We start from the raw sequence: 21,227 nt of genomic DNA, 5'->3' as shown, positions 1-21,227 counted from the left end.
TGATAGACTGCCCGTTCCACTAGGTTTGTAAAAGGAACCTCGCTTCTGCGGGTCAGTCTCTAGGTGGGGATGCCCTCTAGATGGGGGTGAATGGAGAAAAGAAATTTTTGTGGGTAAGGGATGGAGGTTAGTTTGTATTTCTTTTTCTCCAAGATGGGTAAAATTTAGAGGAAGGGGTGAAAACAAAAATTGCAGGTAAGAGGGGATGGGGATCTTGGAGGCTTCCTAATCGGGGAGGGATGGAACACACACAGCTAGCTGAGAGGCTACTTGTTTAATTTTACTTTACAGAACTGCCGGTTCCACACCTAGGCGGGGAACACATATTCAAATTTGGCTCCTCTTCGTACACACAGACTTGCCACATGTATCCATCTTCTGTCAAATGCCGCGCGATGCAGCCTTCTTCTATCACATCTGGTCTTCACCCGTAGTTGGTGTTTAAAGAAAGCGATCAGATCTTGATCAGAAAAAGACAACACCCCCCGGCAACCTTGCAGACGCGACGTCCAAATCACCATTCTCGCCACGGTCAGGATCGTAACGTAGACCATTTGTCTTTCCTGGTCCCACGGCGGCCTTACGTTGTCTACAACATTGGATACAGTAATTGGGCGAGGATGCTCAGGATCGATGCGAGCCGTCACTCCGCTGACATACGACCAGTACTGGCAGAGTTCGCGGCAATCGAAGAAAGCGTAATCCGTAGTTTCTACGGCTATTGTCCCACAACGGGGACAATCAGGCGACTCCAAAAACCCGGAACTGCATTGTATGTTGTTGAGTGGAAGTGCATTTCAGGCCAATCGCCAGGTCAGAGAGAACTCCGAATTGTTCAGATGACTCGAACCTGGCGCCCAGCTCCACACGGAGCAGATCTCACTCTGCTGCCACCCCAAACGCGCGCATAGCGGGTCGTCGGCGGCCCCCTTCACTAGATCCCTGTGGAGTTCCCTACGGGTAGCAGTCACAAGGTCACTGGACCTTGGTAGTCGTTTTAGCGCGGCTCGGCACTCTTTCATGTAGGCAGATTCTCCTCGCGGCCTGCGACGGCTCTCAATGGAAGGGTCGAGAACGAGGTCGGGGAAGGCGGCAGTAACCACAGGGTGCCACGGTCGGTCATCCTGCATATAGTGGCTCAGGAAGGCCAGCCTCTAAGCATCTCATGACACTTCAAGTCCGGCATTCCCAAGCCTCCCTCACACGGATGTTGAATACAGACCTGTCTGCTCACCCAGTGTCTTCCTCTGTCCCAAAGGAGCGAGGACAAGAGTTCGACAAGAGCTTTTAGGTGTTGTGCAGGCAGGGGAAGTACGGCCAGTCGGTAAAGGATGAGAGGAAAGATGTAAGTGGCGCACGCCTCAGCTCTACCCTTTAAGGAAAGTTTCCTAGGAAGCCACGAATTGACTGCAGCCTCCACCTTTGACCGTACCTCCAACCAATTCTTGTCAAGCTGGAGACCCGGTCCGAACCACACGCCGAGGATCCGGACCAGGCCATCTGTCCAGCTGAAGGGCGCCGGGAGGTTTGCGTTGCCACTACATACTTTGATCTTGACCAAAAGGCCAAGAAAGTGTTATTATTGTAGCTCTTGATAAAACTGCGAAAGTATTTATCTAAGCTAGATGTATTTTGCTCTGAGATGAACTAGTGATCTCCTTTCGCATTGTGTTCTGCGGTCCTAAACGTGCTCCCTCAGAATTGTGTGAATGAACATGTATCACTGTCATATTTTCAGACTTCTGTATGGGTTAGCCTGATTTTCCTAAGTTTTATACATTCCCTAATTAGTTTAGTAGCCTCTGTCTATTGCTAATGGTTTTATGACCATGGGTTGATAAAAGAAAAATTAGAAATTTATTGTTTTCTTTTTTTAATGGAAATCTCTCTCCAGACAAGACATGAAGCCACTTGATTTAAACAGCTAAAAAAATTTTTGGATACTACTTCAAGGTCAAAATCTTGCCAACGATAAGTGTTAGATAGAATCAAACCTAGAAAACGGCAATTCTTTCCCCTTTGTCAGAAACATCGTTCATGGAATTTGAGAACTAAAAGACAAAATGAGGGAAACAAAAGTTATGAGTAAATGCAAGGTCCATTTTCTAATCTCTTTATTCTATTGTGAATACAAATTTGGCGTTTTAATTGCAGTCTCAGCGTGATGATTCAACTTTATAAATATACATTTATACGAGACTTGCATAAATTGTGACCAAATCTTTTAGTGTCTTTTTCATCTGGGAAGTATTGGGTTCGTCTGTTGATTAATCGATGTGTAGATTAGAATAACGTGCTCTATAAAAAGATAAAAACCTTATCTATGTTTCTATATAATAAAAAAAATATTACGCACGGACGCACACATGTATACACCTACTTAGTTGATTTCGTTTCTAGTCGAGTTGTCTATTGTGCTTGCAGATAAAGATTTTCCCAGAGAGGGCCACCTGTTTTGTATTTAAACTACCTGACACTATTTTAAACTTAGTGCATTGATTTATTTATGCACACACACACACACACACACACACACATACACACACAGTCCTCTGTGGTTTCTCTGTACATGAGTTTGTCAGGACAACCTGGTATGAGGATACTTTTTCCCTGTAAACCCTGACCAAATATTCAAATAACGATACAGACTGACACCCTAGGTGTGCCATGTTCGAATTAATTTCATTCTGCAGAAGAGTATCTAAGGTCTCTCTGTACAGGGTTATGTCAGAACAACCTGGTATGAGGATACTTTCCCCTAGAAGTAAACCTTGACCAAATATTCAAAATTACATAGTATTCATAGCCCAAATAAGATCTCCTCGGCAAACGCACACTGGATCATGCAAGAAATGGTGCATCTTCAAGTGATGTTACCTGTAGTAACAATACTTAGCTGGACACTCCACCAGACTAGATGAATTCTTGTCTTGGAATCCGATAACACCGAGAGACCACAAGAAAGATATGCTGTGACATAGTTAACTGTTCAATTGGGTTGGTTGGTTGGTTGGTTGGTTGGTTGGTTGGTTGGTTGGCCGTTTTTGTTTTACAGCATATCAACCCTTTTTCAGGTTATTTAATGCCGAATCCAGTTATTTTGAAGAAATTTTTTTTTAATAGAATATATTTTTTGTTTAAAGTCGGTTTCTATTTAACCTATAGTTGGGACCCTAACAGGTACTACCACTCCGGGTCAGAGTGGATCTGGGAGTAATGGCAATTAAAGGGTGGCTCCACACTCCCCAACACTTCACCATCAGCTATAGTTTAAGGTCATATCCAGGACCTGTTCACTTGGGGGAGAAGAAAATTGTTTTTAAATTCTTTACTAACTCAACATTTGAGAGGCAAATGAGAAATTTAATTGAATCTGTGTCTCATAAAAATCGAGTGGTAGTCCTAGAAAGTGTTTGCTTTCTGAGATCTAGGTTAAGTGAAATATATTCTGGTTTACTATATATATATATATATATATATATATACACTCCTATAAATTTTTTGGTGTGTATATTGATGTTCATATTAACAAGTGAAGGATGTGAGTGCACAATGAACGAGGCATAAAAAAAACTGCCCCCCCCCCCATTTAGCCTCAAAGTCCCCAGGGAACGTCAAATCCTAGTGAAAATTAACAAACGGTGCAATCTTAGGCCTTAACATATATAAATTTGAGTTCTGCACCATGCTAAAAAAGAAATGACTAAGTCGATCATTTGCCCCCCCCACCCCACACCAACTTTTAACCCCAAAAATCCCCAGGCCTTAACATATTTAAATTTGAGTTCAGCACCATGCAAAACTGCTAAATAGACATACACAGAAAATTTTGGGCAAATATGGTAAAATAGTTCCAAAAATGGAGTGTTTTTATTATCCCTAAAAAAGCCCCTGGGTGCACACCCAGGAGTTATTGTGAAGTATAGACAAACAAAATTATATAGAAATCAATTAGTTAGAACTTTTACAAATGTTTTATAAAAATCCAAGGTATTAATCTTTTTTTTAATAAGTGCAAAAGTGTCAATTTTAGCCATTTTAATCCGAAAGGCATCCCTAGGGGAGCAACCAGAGTTTTTCCGGAAAATCCTTTGTTACTTTTTTACTCATATCATGTTTAATGTTTGCAAAATTTCAAAAGATTCTAAGGCGAAGTTATTGAGAAAAGTGCGGACAGACGAATGGACAATGGTGAATTTACAGGTCCACCCTCCTTTTGTTGGACCAAAAGCCTTTTCTATTTATTTTAAAAAGAAAATACAACTTTCTTATATATGGGTCGTGGAATTGCATTCATCTGCAAAAGATCTAGCTAATTTGCATATTCTTTTAAACATTCATTTTAATTCCCTATTAATTTTTTTCGGTTTTCTTATGGGATAATCATCTTTAGTTAACTATTACGTGTAATTATATTCATACAGATATTCTACATGTTTTATACTTGCGAAATATTTGCATAAACAGTTTATAGTAAACACAATCCTCTTTCTCTATATATTTGTGTGCGTATATATTTTTTTGTTTAAAACTTTTGCCTACCAAACTCCTTTCAGTTTTTGGTCTAGAGACATGAAACTTAATATATAGGATATTTGAACCCATACAAAACTTTATATTTGGGATTTAGCCGGGGAAAATCAGTGCGAAAGTGAAAATTAAAGAAATGGTATTTGCCAGGTGAAGTTTGAACGATGGCAGTGCGAATATGCATGCATAACGTAATAGCTATTGGTTCATGTTTTAATTTTTTAGCCTTGCAGCAAACGTCTTCATAGCTAAGGCATTAACATCAAAGGAAAAAGTAAATCATAAGTTTTGGTTTTGATTCTCGGTAGTGGCACATGAGTCTTTTTTTTTTTTTTTTTTTTTTTTTTTTTTTTTTTTTTTTAAATCATTCCTACATATTGGGTCCAATGACTGGGCAATACCGGACGGTCTACTAGTGTGTGTGTATGTGTGTGTATATATATATATATATATATATATATATATATATATATATATATATATATTAGTGTATTTAGGCAGCATTCCTTCATTCAGGCAAACATTAAAAACAAGAGAGATACCTTGCTTAATGATTCTTTTTTTCATTTTTTCGATCTTTCGTAAGATTTTTTTAACTTCAAGATGGAAGGTATTTACAAATGTTCCATGGTTCACACGAGCGCTTTCGATTCTTTCTTGAATCATCATCAAGTGAAGATAAAATATTAAAAATAGAAGTGAAATATATAGTTACGAATGATAAATAGTCAATGAAAAGTCGATTAAAATATACATTTACGAGTGATAAAAAACTCGATTGAAAATTAGGATGATAAAAGGCAATGTTAGTAAAGCCAGTTAGTAAAATTTTGAAAGTAGCAATAATGTGCTGAAATGTTTAGCATAACCAGTATACGACTGGTTTTACTAACATTGCCTTTTATCATCCTAATTTTTAATCGAGTTTTTTATCACTCGTAAATGTATATTTTAATCGACTTTTCATTGACTCTTTTTATCATTCGTAACTATATATTTCACTTCTATTTTTAATATTTTATCTTCACTTGATGATGATTCAAGAAAGAATCGAAAGCGCTCGTGTGAACCATGGAACATTTGTAAATACCTTCCATCTTGAAGTTAAAAAAATCTTACGAAAGATCGAAAAAAAAAAATGAAAAAAAGAATCATTAAGCAAGGTGTCTCTGTTGTTTTTAATAATATTTGCCTGAATAAAGTAGGATAACCCGACGTTGCTCGGGATTGAATGATGATCTACAAATGTTTCACACTACCATATTTGTATCGTCATCAAAATCGGTGAAATCGCCTATTTTTTCAATCGAATCGAATGATTGCCTGCTCTAGTTGAGGACCCATCCTGGTACACTGGGATTAAGCTCACATGCCTCCCCATAGTTACTTAGTTCACAATACATTGTATTCTACATTACACTGTAGAGAACCTACTGTTGATTTTATAAAATTATTTTTTATATATAATGGCTTGAATTAAAGTTTAAAATGTAAAAGTCAAGTATCCTTCCTTAATTGTGCTCCAAACAAACATTCATTCCACACGCGACCTTGTCATATCAAGGAACTTACTGCTGATGTTATGTTAGGCCTTTCAGCTTGTGTGGTAATGAATAGGGTTATGACAAGAGAATATTCTTATCATTGTTTTGACTCTCGCGTATATATCCGACACAGCTAATCAATTGAGAACCACATCACTCTATCTAAAAACATAAGATATAAACTCGAGAGCCAAAATAATGAAAAGAATATTCTCTCGTCATCGCTCTAGAAAAAAAAACTTCTGAAATGCACTTGTGATGTGTAAGGTGTAAATTTTGGTCCAAATCGCCTGTTCCTTCTTTCATTGTATTATACTAATTATCGATACTTATCAAAGACATTCCGATAAAAAGCCTATTTAAGAACACTGCCAGGCACATAAAGTACCTTCATGTGAAATTTCATAAAAATCAGTCCAGGCATTTTAGAGTCCATAGGAAACGAACTCGCACAAAGTTCTTTTTATATATTAGTAGAGATAGTGATAGAAGTTATTTTTGCCACTGTACTCGATCAGTGCCGATTCATGAGAGGTGTGGTTGGGATTGCACAACTCTTGCCTCACAATTACACGTGCAGTTATCCTTACAGGGGTATCCATTGTCTTTTGAGTCTGAACGGAGGCGATGGATGATGATATATAACCTTTTAACCTATCAAAAATTGGCAAAAGTTATAGCCTGTTAACTTAGAATGAGTGCTTTATCCCAAACTTCTAGAGTAAATGTGGTATTATGGTGACTGATCTTTAATCCCTAACTGTGCATTGCACGGATACTATTATACTTAGTTTGCTGAACCTTCTAACAAAGGTCTATACAAAATTTCAATCAGATCGGTCCAGTAGTTTCAGAAATTGAAACAAAGAAATATAATATAAATAATTTTAAGATTTGTAAATGTTTTGTGCTTTTTATGCTTGTCAGTATGGAATTACATAATTGTGTTGCAAGTCTGGCGATTTGAAATTTAAATATATACTAGTCTGGGTGGCCGGCGTTTCCCGGGGTGTGTGGAAGTGTGTTGAGCAAAAAAAAAAAAAAAAAAAAAAAAGTGGTAGTAGGCAGGCAGGCTCAAACCCATACCATGAAGGAGGAAAAGAACGTGACGTTTTTGCCGTTGCATCCATCGCTAAACCGAAAGTGGCAAAGGTTTAAATTAAGGCTAGCCAATTGAAAAGAGGGAATAACTTTTGAAAATATCGGCGAAAAAAGTGACCCCTCCTTGTGGAAAAGTGCCCAGTTTAGGATGAAGGAATTAATGTTTTTAGCCAGTTTTTCGATATTTTTCGTCCAAATGGGCGAGCTTCAAAACGATACGATCTCATAAAAATCCGTCGCCTCTGTCGAAAGTTTTAGGCAGACATGCATACATTTAAACACAAGTGAGATTTATATAATAAATATATGGGTCACGGTTGACTGGATCCAGGTTTCAAATCTGTGACCGATATACTCCAGTCATACTGAATCATGAAAGACAAAAAACGCCTATTTATGGATGACACAGACTCACACATATATAGTTGTATGATTTTTTTTTTTTTTTTTTTTTTTAAACAAACGTATTGGCTTTATATACTGAAGTAATTTAGTTTATTACTAGGTAATACATTTTTATACAGATCAGGTTGTGTGGAAATACCGACTTCCTGACCTAAAATGCACAAAACATTGATGTTATTGCTTTTGTTTCCTTTTCTTTGACAAAACTCAATCATGTTCAACAGAGCCAAGAAAAGCAAGTTTTCTTCTACAAAACCTCCAAATTAAACACCATGAATTAATATTTGAAGATATGAAAACCTCACAAGGGCGCCATTACACATACAAAACACTAGCAAGGATTCCCGAATGAGAACCAATGAATGTTACACACTTCTAATAATTCTGTTATTGAAATCCCAGAAATTATTCATTTTTTTAATGAAATCGATGATTGGCTGCTTTAGTCAAGGACTCATCACGGTGTAGAATGAGGAAGCTTCAAATGCCTTCCTACAATGGCTTAGTTCACAAATTGTGTCTACATTGCACTGTAGAGAACCTATTTATAAAATAATTTTTATACAATTGCTTGAATTAAAGTTTTAAATGCAGAAGTTGATTATCGTGGTTCAATTGTGTTCTAAACAAGCTTTCATTTCGAACGCGCCCTTGCTTTATTATAGTGTCTATTGTATATGCTGGGTCCTACTGCTTGTGTGATGACAAAACTTCTCAAATACACTTGATGTTATGCTGTATAAGGGTGTTAACTTTGGTCAAAATTGGATTGTTCCATCTTTAATCGGATTTTTTCGATTAGCAAATTTTTTATACTTATCAGAGGCATTACAATACAAAACATATCTAAGAACATTTCCAGACACATAAGGTACATTTGTGTGAAATTTCAAAAACATCGACCCAATCATTTCAGTGTCCATAGGGAACAAACACACACACACACACACATACATAAGCACATACACATACACAAATTGCCTTTTATATATAAGTAGAAATAGATCACATTGGCATCACTTACTTCCATGATTAATTCCGATGTTTTTCTGTTAACTGACCCCTGCTACCTCAACTGTTCTACACTTATTAGCCCGGACACTCTCATCCACTTTTTCACTATCATATTTTATTTAACGCCCATTTTACATGCAATAACCCTTATCCCCGAGTGGCTTTCTGGCCTAGATAAGTGGTGACCTCCATGTAAAAAAAAAATTATCTCTAGCCAGGATCTCTTTTTTTAAGTCCATCCTTACTTCCTCCCATATTTTCCTTGGCATTCCTCTCTGAAAACACCCCCCCCCTCACAAAGAAGCGCCATTACACATATAGAACAGAATCTTCAACTTATGCTATCGATTTTCCAAAACTGTATTTCATTTTATTTAACAAAAACATTTTATAAAATGGGAGGGGGAAGTAAGACTGTTAAACTCAAGATTTGTTGGGATTGAGTTAATTTGTAAACTGTCATTATTTTCGGTTTCACGTTTATTTTACATGTGACTTCCAAACTAAACTATCTCTGGCCAGGTCTTTATTTATCCCTCTTTTCATTCTTATCGCTTCCTCACGTGTTATTTTCTTGAGTAGAGAGCCATTCTTGTAATAAAAAAATTATCTAAGAAGGATGACAAAATCAAAATAATTGTCGTAGAGAAAAGAAAATTATCCAATAGCAAATATTGATTGTAATTATTCCAATCGAGTCAGAAGCTGTGAATTGTAAAGAATTCTATGTAAAAAAAAAAATTTTTTTAAAATGGTAGTATTAATCCAGTCGAAATCAGCAGAGCATAGTTTCCTTCTCGAGTGAAAAGCTATGACTGAAAAATTCAGATTCAATGCATTTTATAAAGCAATTCTGGTACCTGATTAGTTCTTCCTTATCACTTCTGGCTATAAATATAATCGTCCAAATTGTTTTAGCATACCCAATAACAGTATACCAAAAAATATTGCAACATTTTATTTGGTTTGTTCCTGCCAAATCACCCTCCTGCCTCGACACCTACTAACCCGACAGCTCTCACCCATTCTTACAATGTGGCCATACCATCGTAGTCTACTTTTCTGCACACATCTCCTTTTACTGTTCAGCTTTAATTTTCCTCTGTAATCCTCAAATTTAAACCTGTCATCAAGACACATCCATCATTCTAATTATTTTAATATGACACAAATCCTCAGCTCTCACTATCAAAGTTTCACTTTTATACATTCAACAAGTTTCACATAATGGAGTATGTAAGTATCTCCATTGAACTATCTGTAAAAAAATCAACATCCAGTGTAGCAGCAAGTCCTGGAAACATCAACCTGAAAGAACAGTTTGAAATAATTTATATACCATACATTACGACCATGTAATCCCTACAACCACCTATCTTGAAAATGCTGCTGTAAAACCTAACATAGTTATATGGAATAAGTCAGAGAGAGTAGCAACCTTGGTTGAAGTGAGTGTCCCTAATGACGGAGGTCTGAACAGAGCTGAAAGGGAGAAACAGACCAAATATCAAGGTCAATATCATATCATGTATGATATGAAAAGAAACTGGAATCTTAGGGAGATATCAATCATACCAGTTATTATAGGTGCCACAGGGCTTATGAAGAAGAACCTGACATCCTACCTAATATTCCTGATGGACCAGGTGAAAAAGAGATCCAAACAATTACGTTTAAGGGAACCACGAGGATACTAAAAAGAGCTGGTTTCAATAAAAAGCAGGGCAATGTTGGCAGCTGGTTTGGCTGCCCCATGCCCAACGTTATAATCTTCAAAGGAAAAAAAGAAAATGTCTCGTAGGCTCTTTCCTTAGCCGATAATGGTAATGCTCTGCTTCTTAGTAATAGCAGTAACAAGGCCCCATGGCTCGGTGGTTAGAGTACTTGGTAAAAATCAGTTGTAAAGGTGATATACTCCTGAATGTTGACTGTTCAGTTCTCAATGTAGGCGACCAAAAAATACAATTGCGAATTACTTAGGGCCTCTATCCAATCATGGCTGATGGAACAAGAACATGCTACCCCCGTGAAGTAAATAGTTCCGTTCAAAATTTCGTTCAGATATCCAAGTTTGACAAAAATATTCGAGAGTTCGACAAGATATACCTGAAGAAGGTCGGAGGTTACATTGACCAAAACGTTGGGAAAATGACACTCAAGATGAGAACAGTAGTTCAAAGAATCCAAATAATACGAAATTCCCTGAATTCCATCCACTTCTAATTCTTGCAATATTTTTGTATCTCCAGAATTCAATTAAATTGATCATTATGAATTTTGGAATGTAACTGCTAGGCATAAAGTGTCCAAATGTAGGCTATATTAAATTTAATATAGTTTTATATGAATGAGGTTATGATTAACACCTTCACTTTTGCATTTTTAGTTCACATCCATTTTTACACATATGCATGTGTTGAATGGATTTTAGAAATTAACTAACCTATCTCTGACAAAGTCTTTATTTATCCCTCTTTTCATTCTTGTTGCTTCCTCTCATGTTTTCCTTGGCCTTCCCCTGCTAACTGATCGTGCTGCCTCAACTGCTCTACATCTACTAACCTAACCACTCTCATCTATTCTTTAAATGTGACTATACCATCAAAGTCTCCTGTTCTGCATACATCTCTTCATACTGCCTAGATTTAATCTTCCTCCAAGATCACTAGATCTAAGTCTGTCTTTTAGACTCTCATTACACATCCATCATATCATTATTATTCCTCTCCATGCAACGCATGTCCTCAATTCTTACTGGTCAGATTTCACTTCTAAACATTACCGCACTGCATACACATGCCTGATAGACTCCTCCTTTCTTGACGGCGGTAGTACTCAGCTGGTTAGCAATGGTAAAAGTTTTTTTTTTGTTGTTTTTTTTACATAAGCATAACCGTTTATCAAGGCCCAGAGACCACTCGAGGATAAGGGTTAAGAGTGTACAGTAGTCAATTGGGCAATATAGTTTTTTTTTTTTTACATAGGTGTCACCACTTATCAAGGCCGATAGGCCACTCAAGGATAATGGTTGAAGAATGTACAGCAGTTAAAAGGACAATATAGTGATCGATAGTAATGGAAGTTCGGTAAATTTGTTAGCATAAGTGGAACGTCTCATCAGAAACTTGTTCACATTGGACTTGAAGACAACCATATTATAGACGGCTGGAAAGCAGGAAAACGGAAGACAATTCCACAGGCGTGCAGTTCTAAGAAAGAAGCTTTGTTCATGGAATCTATGTTTAGGTTTAGGCACAGATAAAGAGTGGGGGGAATTATTGATAGTGTTTACAGCTAGACGAGTGTTTCTTGTGAAAGTTTGGCGAGGGACCATAGATTGAAGCTCAGTCGAACACTTTCCATGAAAATAACGATAAAGCAGAGACAAACTCGCAACATCTCTTCTGAACTTAACGTTATCCACTTCAAAGTTCATTCTAGCAGCTCCATCTTACATTTAGTAAAAGTTATTTGTTGTAGATTTGTTATATTTCTTTTTTTTACTGTTATATACTGCATTTATGCCAGAATTACAAATTCTAGCAAAAATGTGATCCTGCGTCTGAATATATTGAAATTGTAAAAAGTTTGCGATTCCACAAACATGTTGTCCGCCATTTTATTTTTAACCAAATATGTAAATGAGATATTAAATACATTTTTTTTTAAGAAGCAAATATGTAAATGAGATAGTCAATAGTATTCGATCGTTTTATTTGCTCATAATTCCTTTCACACCCACTAAATGGTAACAGATTGGTCAGTTGCAATTGTTTATAATCGTTATTTTGTCAAACCGCGCAACAAATTGGAACAGATTGAACATTGAAATTAATTTCCCTTTATTTACTTGAAAGTTGCAAGGTTTTCGTTTTTTTTTTTTTTTGTAATTCCACTTTTAAATTCCTTAAATATCTTGGAAAATGTCTATTTAGGAATGCTGATATGTGTGCATATATGTAAAGTTATTATAGTCTGTTTATTATACAAACATTATTGGTTACATATGTTCATAGATGTTTCAGTGGAGTCCCAATTCAGGGACAACACTTTATCAGACCAAAAAATAATTGCTATTGAAACATATGTCAAGACCACATTGGTTTTTATAAGATATTTGGGTGCGGTCTATATTCCGGGGGAGGGGAATTGGGGTGTATGCTCTATGAATGTGAGTAGTAGGATTTTTCCAGGGGAGTGGTGGAAGGAAGGGTGGATGCTACTTCCCATGTTTAAACCGTCATTAGTAGGGAGGTGTTAAGTGATTCTTTTAGTTTGGCGCTTGTTTTAAAATCTCCCATATCCTTAGATTGTTTTTATGGTTGTATATCTTTAATTGGTGGTGAACTTTAATTTCCTTTTGACAAGTCTTATTTTTATTTATTAGTGTATTTTTTTATTTGTTTTTTTTGTTTTTTTTATTCGTTCATTTGTTTTTTAGTTTTTAGTTTTCAGAGTAGGAGTGAAGTAGGAGGGAAGTGTAGTTTCATACGGTTAAGCCACTGTTGGGAGGTGTTAGAATTCTACTTTTCTTGCTTTGATCTAAATTACTTTTTATTTCCATTGTCGCTGCTACCTATACGCTAGGTTGCTTCTGACTTCCTAGTAATTTTTATTTTTTTATTTTTATTTTTTGTTTTTTATTTATTTATTTTTTTATTATATATATTAATTTACTTTTTTATTCTTTGCTATTTTCATTCTTTCATTTATTTTTTATTTATTTTTTTTTTTAGATTTTGGGGTTTCTTATTTATTTACTTATTTGTTTGATTATATATAAGATATGTCCTTATGGTTGGGTGAGTAGCTATTTTAAATGGATATATAGGCGTGTTAATAGGAATTGTGTTGTATCTGTAGTTATATTTTTCCCTATAGTGATTTTTTTTGGAGGGGGGGGTGATTATTGTGGTAAAGGTATTTATATGTATCTAATTTTCGATGATTATTTTTTATTTTAATTCAGGTAGTTAATTCTTTCTCTAATACTATAATATGTATATATTTGATAGATTAATGTTTAGTTCTAGGGGTTGGATCATTTGACTATCAACATATGTAAAGGTATATATAGCTATGGATATATTATTAAAAATCTGTTTGTTTATGAAGTAAATTATAATCTATAAAACGGAGCTATAAAACATGGCATAGTGACATGGGAAAAGGAGAAAGAAGCAACCTTAGAAGTTAAAATGATGCTGAGTTAAACAGAGCTGAGAGGGAAAAGATAACGAAATACCAAGGTCTTATGTACGACATGAAAAGAAACTGGAATCTTAGGAAGATTTCCATCATTCTAGTTATAGGATCAACTGGACTCTTAAAAAAAATTTTTTTTTTAATTAAAAAACTACCTGGCAAATATACTGGGTAAACCAAATGTAATAGAAATGCAAACAATTGCACTTAAAGCGAGGATTAGAATCTAATAAAGATCTCTCTGTTGGAATGTATGTCTGTATGTAAATATTTAACAGATAAACTCTTAAACTACGGTTCACATAACATTAAAATGACAGCAAATAGTAATCATACACCAAGGGAAGGATGATTTATAATGGGTAAAATATTTTGTTTGGATGGATGACTTGCTGACATATTTCTATTACTTTTGCACATGCGCAAATACATTCATAGCTTGAAATAGTTTAATTTTACATCTTTCTTATCTGTTGATAGCTCAAACTAGGAAATACAGCTGGAGTACTAAATGTTTTAGTTTCAATTTTAACTGATGAAACCGAAGTAATTTTTTTTAACTTTAGAAATCGTTACTCTCTATATAATCAATAGAGAATTAGCTCTGTAATAATAAATACGAAAATTGCATGAATTAAAATATATTTAAGCGTATTTAATGACCGGGCAATAAATCCAATAATTCTCAGTGATTTAAAAAAAAAAAAAAATAATAATAATTAATTGATAAATAATAATAATAATAATTATAAAATTCTAAGAGCAGAAACTGTAATAGAAATTATCACTCTCGCAAATGACCTCGTGTTTGCTTTACTCGTAAAATGACAGCAGAAAATGTAGAAAAGAAAAGACAAGTATAATTTTGTAGGTCGTTCATTGGTGAACGAATGCCATTAATTTGCATATGTGCACAATTAGTAACTGTTAAAAGGGACGAATTCTAAAGCACGAGGGTTGAGATGAGTTTTGTGTTGGACAGCTTAGAACGAGAATGAACGGTGGAAGATAATATCGAATACATGAGGATTTATATATTATTCCTTAATTGGAATTCGTTTTTTGAGATGAGCATTATATATATTAATTTATTTTTATTTCGGACTATTAGTCTCATCTTTATTAGTCGTTTCTTTTCATCTTTTATTGGTTTGTTTATTCACAACGTTTCGGCCAACTATTCCTCTGGCCTTCATCAGGTGGTAACCGCAACGGATAGGAACTTCGAATCTCCTAACTGCATTCTCAGCCATCACTGCCATCCGTAGTTGTTGTCGTCTCACCACATTCTATGGAAGATCAGATAATAAATAAAACGTGGATTTATAAGATCAAAAAATCCAACCTTGATCGCCCTTCGGGGCCCGTGGCGCAGTTGATAGACGTTGAATCTCTACAGTTCCAGATGAACATTGTCTGAAGATAGCGGTTTCAATCCCACCCAAAGCATGCCAGAGGGTTACTTGGTCAAAATGTGGTGAGACGACAACAACTACAGATGGCAGTGATTGCTGAGAATGCAGTTAGGAGATTCAAAGTTCCTATCCGTCGCGGTTACCACCTGACGAAGGCCAGAGGAATAGTTGGCCGAAACGTTGTGAATATCATCATCATAGGCCCTTAACGTCGAGGACGACGATTGGCAAGGCGCTTCAGTCTTCTACAGTTCAGGAAGTCTGTGTATTGCTGGCAGGATCTTTTGGCACCAGATCTTATAGCAGCTTGCCACTTTGCTCGGTTGCCGGCAGAGGTTTCCCAAGTGTTGTGAGGGATGCCGAAGACCTGGAGGTCACGTTTCAGGACATCCTTGTAGCGGAGGCGTGGCCTGCCAGCACAGCGAGGGGCATCAGCATTCCAGCAGGCCAGGTGTAGTGGGGAGGCAGTAGCAGGATGTCGACCGGGGCGCGCCTGCCTAGAACGCGGGCCCTGCCGAGCAACGACAGCACCCCCGACTGCAGGGGGCTCCCGAATTGCCAGTCGCTGAGAATTTATTCTTGACATATCCATAGTAGTTGCCTGAAACGTCAAGCGCCGGGGCAGGGAAGTAGTGGATGAGTGCATGCCCAGAACAGAACATCCACCTCTGGACCCAACATTGCGGACCCCAGCGGAGCACAGGAGTGCGACAGCTGGAGCAGTGGTAGGTTGCCCCGCAGTACCCGCTAACTGGGTGTTGATCCCTGACCGTTGATCGTTCTTGATTCATCCGCTCAGTGATCCGCCATGGGAGACCGGTGGTTGAAAAATATATCAGCTGCGCTCATACCATGACTGCCAACTCCTGCTGCCGAGATGACATTTTGCTATTTGACCACATAGCTGGGGTCTGGATTGGTGTAAGCCAGGGCGTGTCCTCACGCCGGAGGGCCATGCACTCAACACCTCTGGGGCTCCAGACTACTCCGAGATCCCACATACACTTAGCCTGGGGCCGCAAGGTACCCAGTTAAACCGTGATGTACCACGAGGAGGTGGCATGCGAGTCTTGACCAGTGAGACGCTCTAACCACCAGTGGGCAGGGCTTACTAAACTGCCTCCCCTTCACTCTTGCGAGTATAGGTGGCGGTTACAGCTGGAAGCAAGAGGAGCAAAGCACCTGAAAGCCAAGCAGCTAAGCACTCTACACATTCACTAAGCTACAACACTACACGCTCAAAGGCCCTGTGTGCAACACACCACATCACATTATGTGAATAAACAAACCAATAAAAGATGAAAAACAACAACTAATAAAGATGAGACTAATAGTCCGAAATAGAAATAAATTAATACACGAGGATTTATTGCAATTTTTTTTTTTACATAGGCATCACCACTTATCAAGGCTAAGAGGCCACTCGAGGATAAGGGTTAAATAAAGGAAAAAAGACTTTCGTGTGTTGTATCGACAAAAGGATGGTTTGCACTGTCACCCCCCCCCTTTCCATTAAGCTTGTTTTCTTCAATAATTACAAGAAACCTTCTCTACCATTAATAGCAATTTACGAAAAACACATTACCTGAAAGTACTTCTTTTAAACACTTCGGACTAACGTTCACAAGGAATATGAGTTGGAGCAAATACATTGAGAGCGCTGCCAAGGCTGCTGCAAAGAAGATGGGCTCTCTACCGTGCTAGAAAGCTACTTACGCCTGAAAGTAACCTGTACCTCTATAAGGCCACCATCCACCCATGTATGGAGTACTGTTGTCACATTTGGGCTGGTGCATTTGCTACTAGTCTCTCACTCCTGGACAGTGTTCAAAACAGTCGCCAACCTGATAGGTGCTGAACTGTCATCTGAGCTTCAACCTCTGTCTCATTGATGAGATGCTGCATCCCTTTTCCTGTCTTACAAGTACTTTAACGGTGAATGCTCTGACGAACTACAAGCATATGTACCCTCTCAACGTAAATACCCCCGAAAAACCCGAAAAGCAGCTAAATCCCACCCCTTCATTGTAGAGATCCCTTGGTGTAAGAAAGACTTCTATTCCAATAGTTTCTTCCCCAAAACTACTAGACTTTGGAACTCCCTTCCAGGATCCTGCTTTCCCAACTGTACTGACATGCAGAAATTCAAGTGTAATGGTAACAGACATCTTGCTGCCCACCTCCCTTCATAATATCTCTGCAACTTATGTCCCCGATAGTAGCCCTCTACATCAAAGTGACACTGTGCTTTGCTTGGTAAAATTGAATTTAAAAAAAACAAAACAAATAAAAAAAAATAAATAAATAAAAATTTATAGAAACTTGTATTTTATTACTGGCTTAAGGAAACCTAGATAGTCAGAACTATGCTTGAAACATTTCCTTTGATGTGTAGCTATGTTTTTATGAATAAAACTTAACATACATAGTTTCAGTTATTATTGAGCACTAATATATAAACACATTAAAGATTCTCTGGATGTTTACTCTGTGAATACACATTGACACACTGGTCCTCTTTAGATAACTGGAGTTAAGCAACGTTGATCTCGATCAGTACTAAATGGGTGATTACTTCAGAATACCAGGTGCTTAACTCTGCATTGTTTCCAGTCGTCTTGGGATTCTTCTTGCCATTGGAATCAAGCAGTACTGATTCAAGAGAAGCTTATTGGGGCTACACAACCCTTGCTTCACAATTGTGTAGCTACCCTTACATGACTGAACGGAGGTCATGTATGTATTAGTGGCCTAGCATGCAAAAAGAAAGCCCTAACCAAGATTCATCCCAAAGCAGCAAAATTAAAGCTGCCCTGCCAGGACACTATATATACAAATGTAGGCAAATTTGGGCATATTTTATTGGTTTGAAAATATAGGTTCTTTTTTACTAATTGTCATAAAATTTTAATCATAGAATAGTATTATACTTCAAAAAGCCTGCAAATTTTCATGTAATTTCGTCCCATAGAATCAAAGATATGAGCATTTCAATATTCAATTTGGCTATGAGTATAGATATATTCATATATAGATATTCCACTTTTTTGACAATTTTGTGAGTTCAAAATTTTGGCGACTATTGATCAGAATTTAACAAATGAAGGCTTGTTGAAAATCTAATAACCTGAATTGTGTCATGGGCTGTGACATTGTTCCTTAAGGTCGCACATTAAGGAGATCATCCATTATCCAGAGCCTATTTTTGGCACATTTTTACAGCCATAAATTGTTTCAATCATAGTCATTTGTTTTGTTTTTTTATTTTATTTTTTTTTATTCAATTTTCACCCCAAACAAGGCACAGAGACACTTTGAAGCAGGGGGCTACTATCAGGGACTTAATTAGTGGGGTCATTATGAAGGGAGATGAGTAGAAAGATGTTTGTTTACATTACACTTGAACTTCTGCATATCAGTACAGTTGGGAAAGCAGAATCCCGGAAGGGAGTTCCAAAGACCCGCAGTTCTGGGGAAGAAACTATTGGAGTAAAAGGCTTTCTTGCACCTAGGGATCTCTACTGTAAAGGGAAGAGACTTAGTAGCTTGTCGGATTTGTCGAGGGTAGTTACGTCGGGGAGGTACAAATGTTTGCAGTTCGTCAGAGCATTCACCATTAAAGTATTTGTAGAACAGGCAGAGGGATGCAACATCTCGTCGATGGGACAGAGGCTGAAGCCTAGATGACAGTTCAGCACCTATCAGGTTGGCAACTCTCTTTTGAACCCTGTCCAGGAGCGAGAGACAAACAGCAGATGCATCAGCCCAGATGTGACAACAGTACTCCATACATGGGCGAATGGTGGCCTTGATTTTCTAGTTTTGCATATGAATTACAAAATATCTGATATTTCTCCCAAAACCTCTAGCCTTGATCAAGGAGAGACTAAAACTTTCTCAGAGCTTAAAATTAATTATCAATTTTAAGCTCTGAAGAAGCGTTGATTTGGTGGAACGTGATTGCAATTGCGTAAGTCAAATTATATGTCCATACAATATTTATAAAACTCTACCTAGTAGCATAAATTTGTACATCAAATCAGATCGGCAATTATTCGAACTCTGTTAGTTATTAGTTTCAATATCGTACATGATTCGAGAGATCAATAGGCAATTCAACGATCACTCTACGGCCATCTGTTACCTTAAGTAAGGAAAAGTTATACAAAGTATTTTATTTAATTATGTCTGTATGAAAATCGAATGAAAGGAAGCTAGCATGCAGTTCAAACTTGACCTCGGTCCTTTGACAAGCTGCAACGAGGCGTCTTTCTAATTGAAAGAAAACGTTGTTCTTTTTAAAGAAAGAAATCCTTAAACGTCACAGCGCTTCTTCGCAGAATATCTTCGTTGTAAAGTCTCGCCCGCCTTCAATCACGTTTGATAAATTCAGACGTCTTGTGTGTTTTTTTTAATTATTTAATTATCGCAGACGGATAGTGGGAAGCTAAACGTGTTCTTACATGAGAATAAGATAACGCAGGAAAATTAAATACATTTGACAACAAAAAAATGACATGTTGTGGAGATTCTTCGGAAGGAGATAGGGAACGTAAGTAATGTTTCTTTCTCCCCCCCCCCAATAAAGTGTAGTGTAATTGTAGCATAGGGAGTGTTACACTATCTCACTCTTTTTCTTAGTATATTTGCCGATGTGTTTAGATAAAACTGATTTCTGTTTGTTTGTTTCTTTGCTTTCAATTGTATTGTGGGTGTGTTTCTCTCTCTCTGCATATATATTAACCTCATTGGCTATGCCCTTTCTTCTCTCGCTGTTATTCCTGATCGCCCTGCACTCGTGTTTCTATCATACACACTGAAGAAGACCGAAGGATTGGTCGAAAATATGTAATTTTGAAGAAAACGTTCTCGTTTTTTTTTTGGGGGGGGGGGTCCGAAAAACTTTTTATACTCCTATAAATAGGAAATACAGAAAATATATAAACATTTATATATTTTTCGTATTGATTTTTTTTTACCTTTCATTTATATATATATATATATATATATAAATTTTTAAGGGTTGTATAGATTGGTTTCCTAGAAGTAAATCCGTGTGATTATTAAAGAGTGCTCAATTGAGAACAGAGCTGGTGGAGTCTATTATACGGACATTATTGGTTACATATGTGCATACATGTTTCAGTGGAATCCTCTAGTAGCTTTAAGGTCATAACCAGCTCCACTGTGACATTTAAACTTTTGTAGCAATTATATAATTACATTTTTTTCTTTTTGCACTTGAATATTTTTTATTCCTGGAACGATTGATGCCTTGTTCAGCGAAAACACTTATACAAAATAAAACTTCCGGACAAACCTTTTCCAGAGATTTATGAATAGTTAGCTTTTTGAGTGTCATGTTGATGAGACGTTCTGTTCCTCACTTGCCTCTCGCCATTTTGGCAAGAGGCAAGATAAAGACCTGAACTCAATCTTACTTGTATATTATATGTACGTCTTCTGACTCAACATAATTTGTGTTCCTGTTTTTCATAATTCCTTCCCGACTGTTTGTGTTAATGAAACTGATAAGTGATTAATGAACCCTTGGGAGGAAGTAATAAGAATGGATTTGAGAAAGAGGGATAAAGACCTGGCCAGAAATAGGTTAGTTTTGAAAACAGTTTCGGGTTTGTATTCCTGTACACATAGATTCGAAAAAAAAAATGGTCAAAAATTAAAATATACAACAAAAAAATATACAACAACAAAAATATACAACAAAAAATATTAACATAAAAGTTACTTTACAACCTACCTGAATCATTTATTAGTGTTTTCAAGTAGTTTTAACCGCTCTTTATTTTATATCAACTATTAACTTTTTATGAATCGTAACAATTCAAGATAGCCAAAATTTACTACCTCCCCCTCCCCCTTCTTGTTCGCAGAGAAAAGCCTCGTTTTCAAATTTTAGTTTGCGTCCATTTTGGTGGGAGGAGCGTGCCTCGTTTTCGGCACATGGCTCTGCGGACATTTTGAGTGTACATTTTTTTTTTTTTTTTTTTAA

The 21,227-nt window shown here is 36.9% G+C and overlaps 1 protein-coding gene across 6 annotated transcripts in view; it reads left to right on the top strand.

Annotated features, from left to right (window-relative positions):
- Nucleotides 1–21,227, top strand: part of LOC145268736 (choline transporter-like protein 2) — a 382,616-nt gene that overhangs the window by 233,040 nt on the left and 128,349 nt on the right. The window contains exon 1 of one of the 6 annotated variants that reach the window (XM_080124317.1): nucleotides 19,377–19,766. The exons of the other annotated variants lie outside the window; for them this stretch is intronic. Within the exon in view, the coding sequence (XP_079980443.1) occupies nucleotides 19,727–19,766 (40 nt within the window). The 5' untranslated portion in view covers nucleotides 19,377–19,726. Of the gene's footprint in view, nucleotides 1–19,376; nucleotides 19,767–21,227 lie in introns of those variants that run through there. 6 annotated transcript variants of the gene reach the window in all.

Source organism: Euprymna scolopes, chromosome 44 (assembly GCF_053919585.1).
Source record: "Euprymna scolopes isolate OS-2025 chromosome 44, ASM5391958v1, whole genome shotgun sequence".
Classification (NCBI taxonomy): domain Eukaryota; kingdom Metazoa; phylum Mollusca; class Cephalopoda; order Sepiida; family Sepiolidae; genus Euprymna; species Euprymna scolopes.
This window is presented reverse-complemented; position numbering and strand designations above follow the sequence as displayed.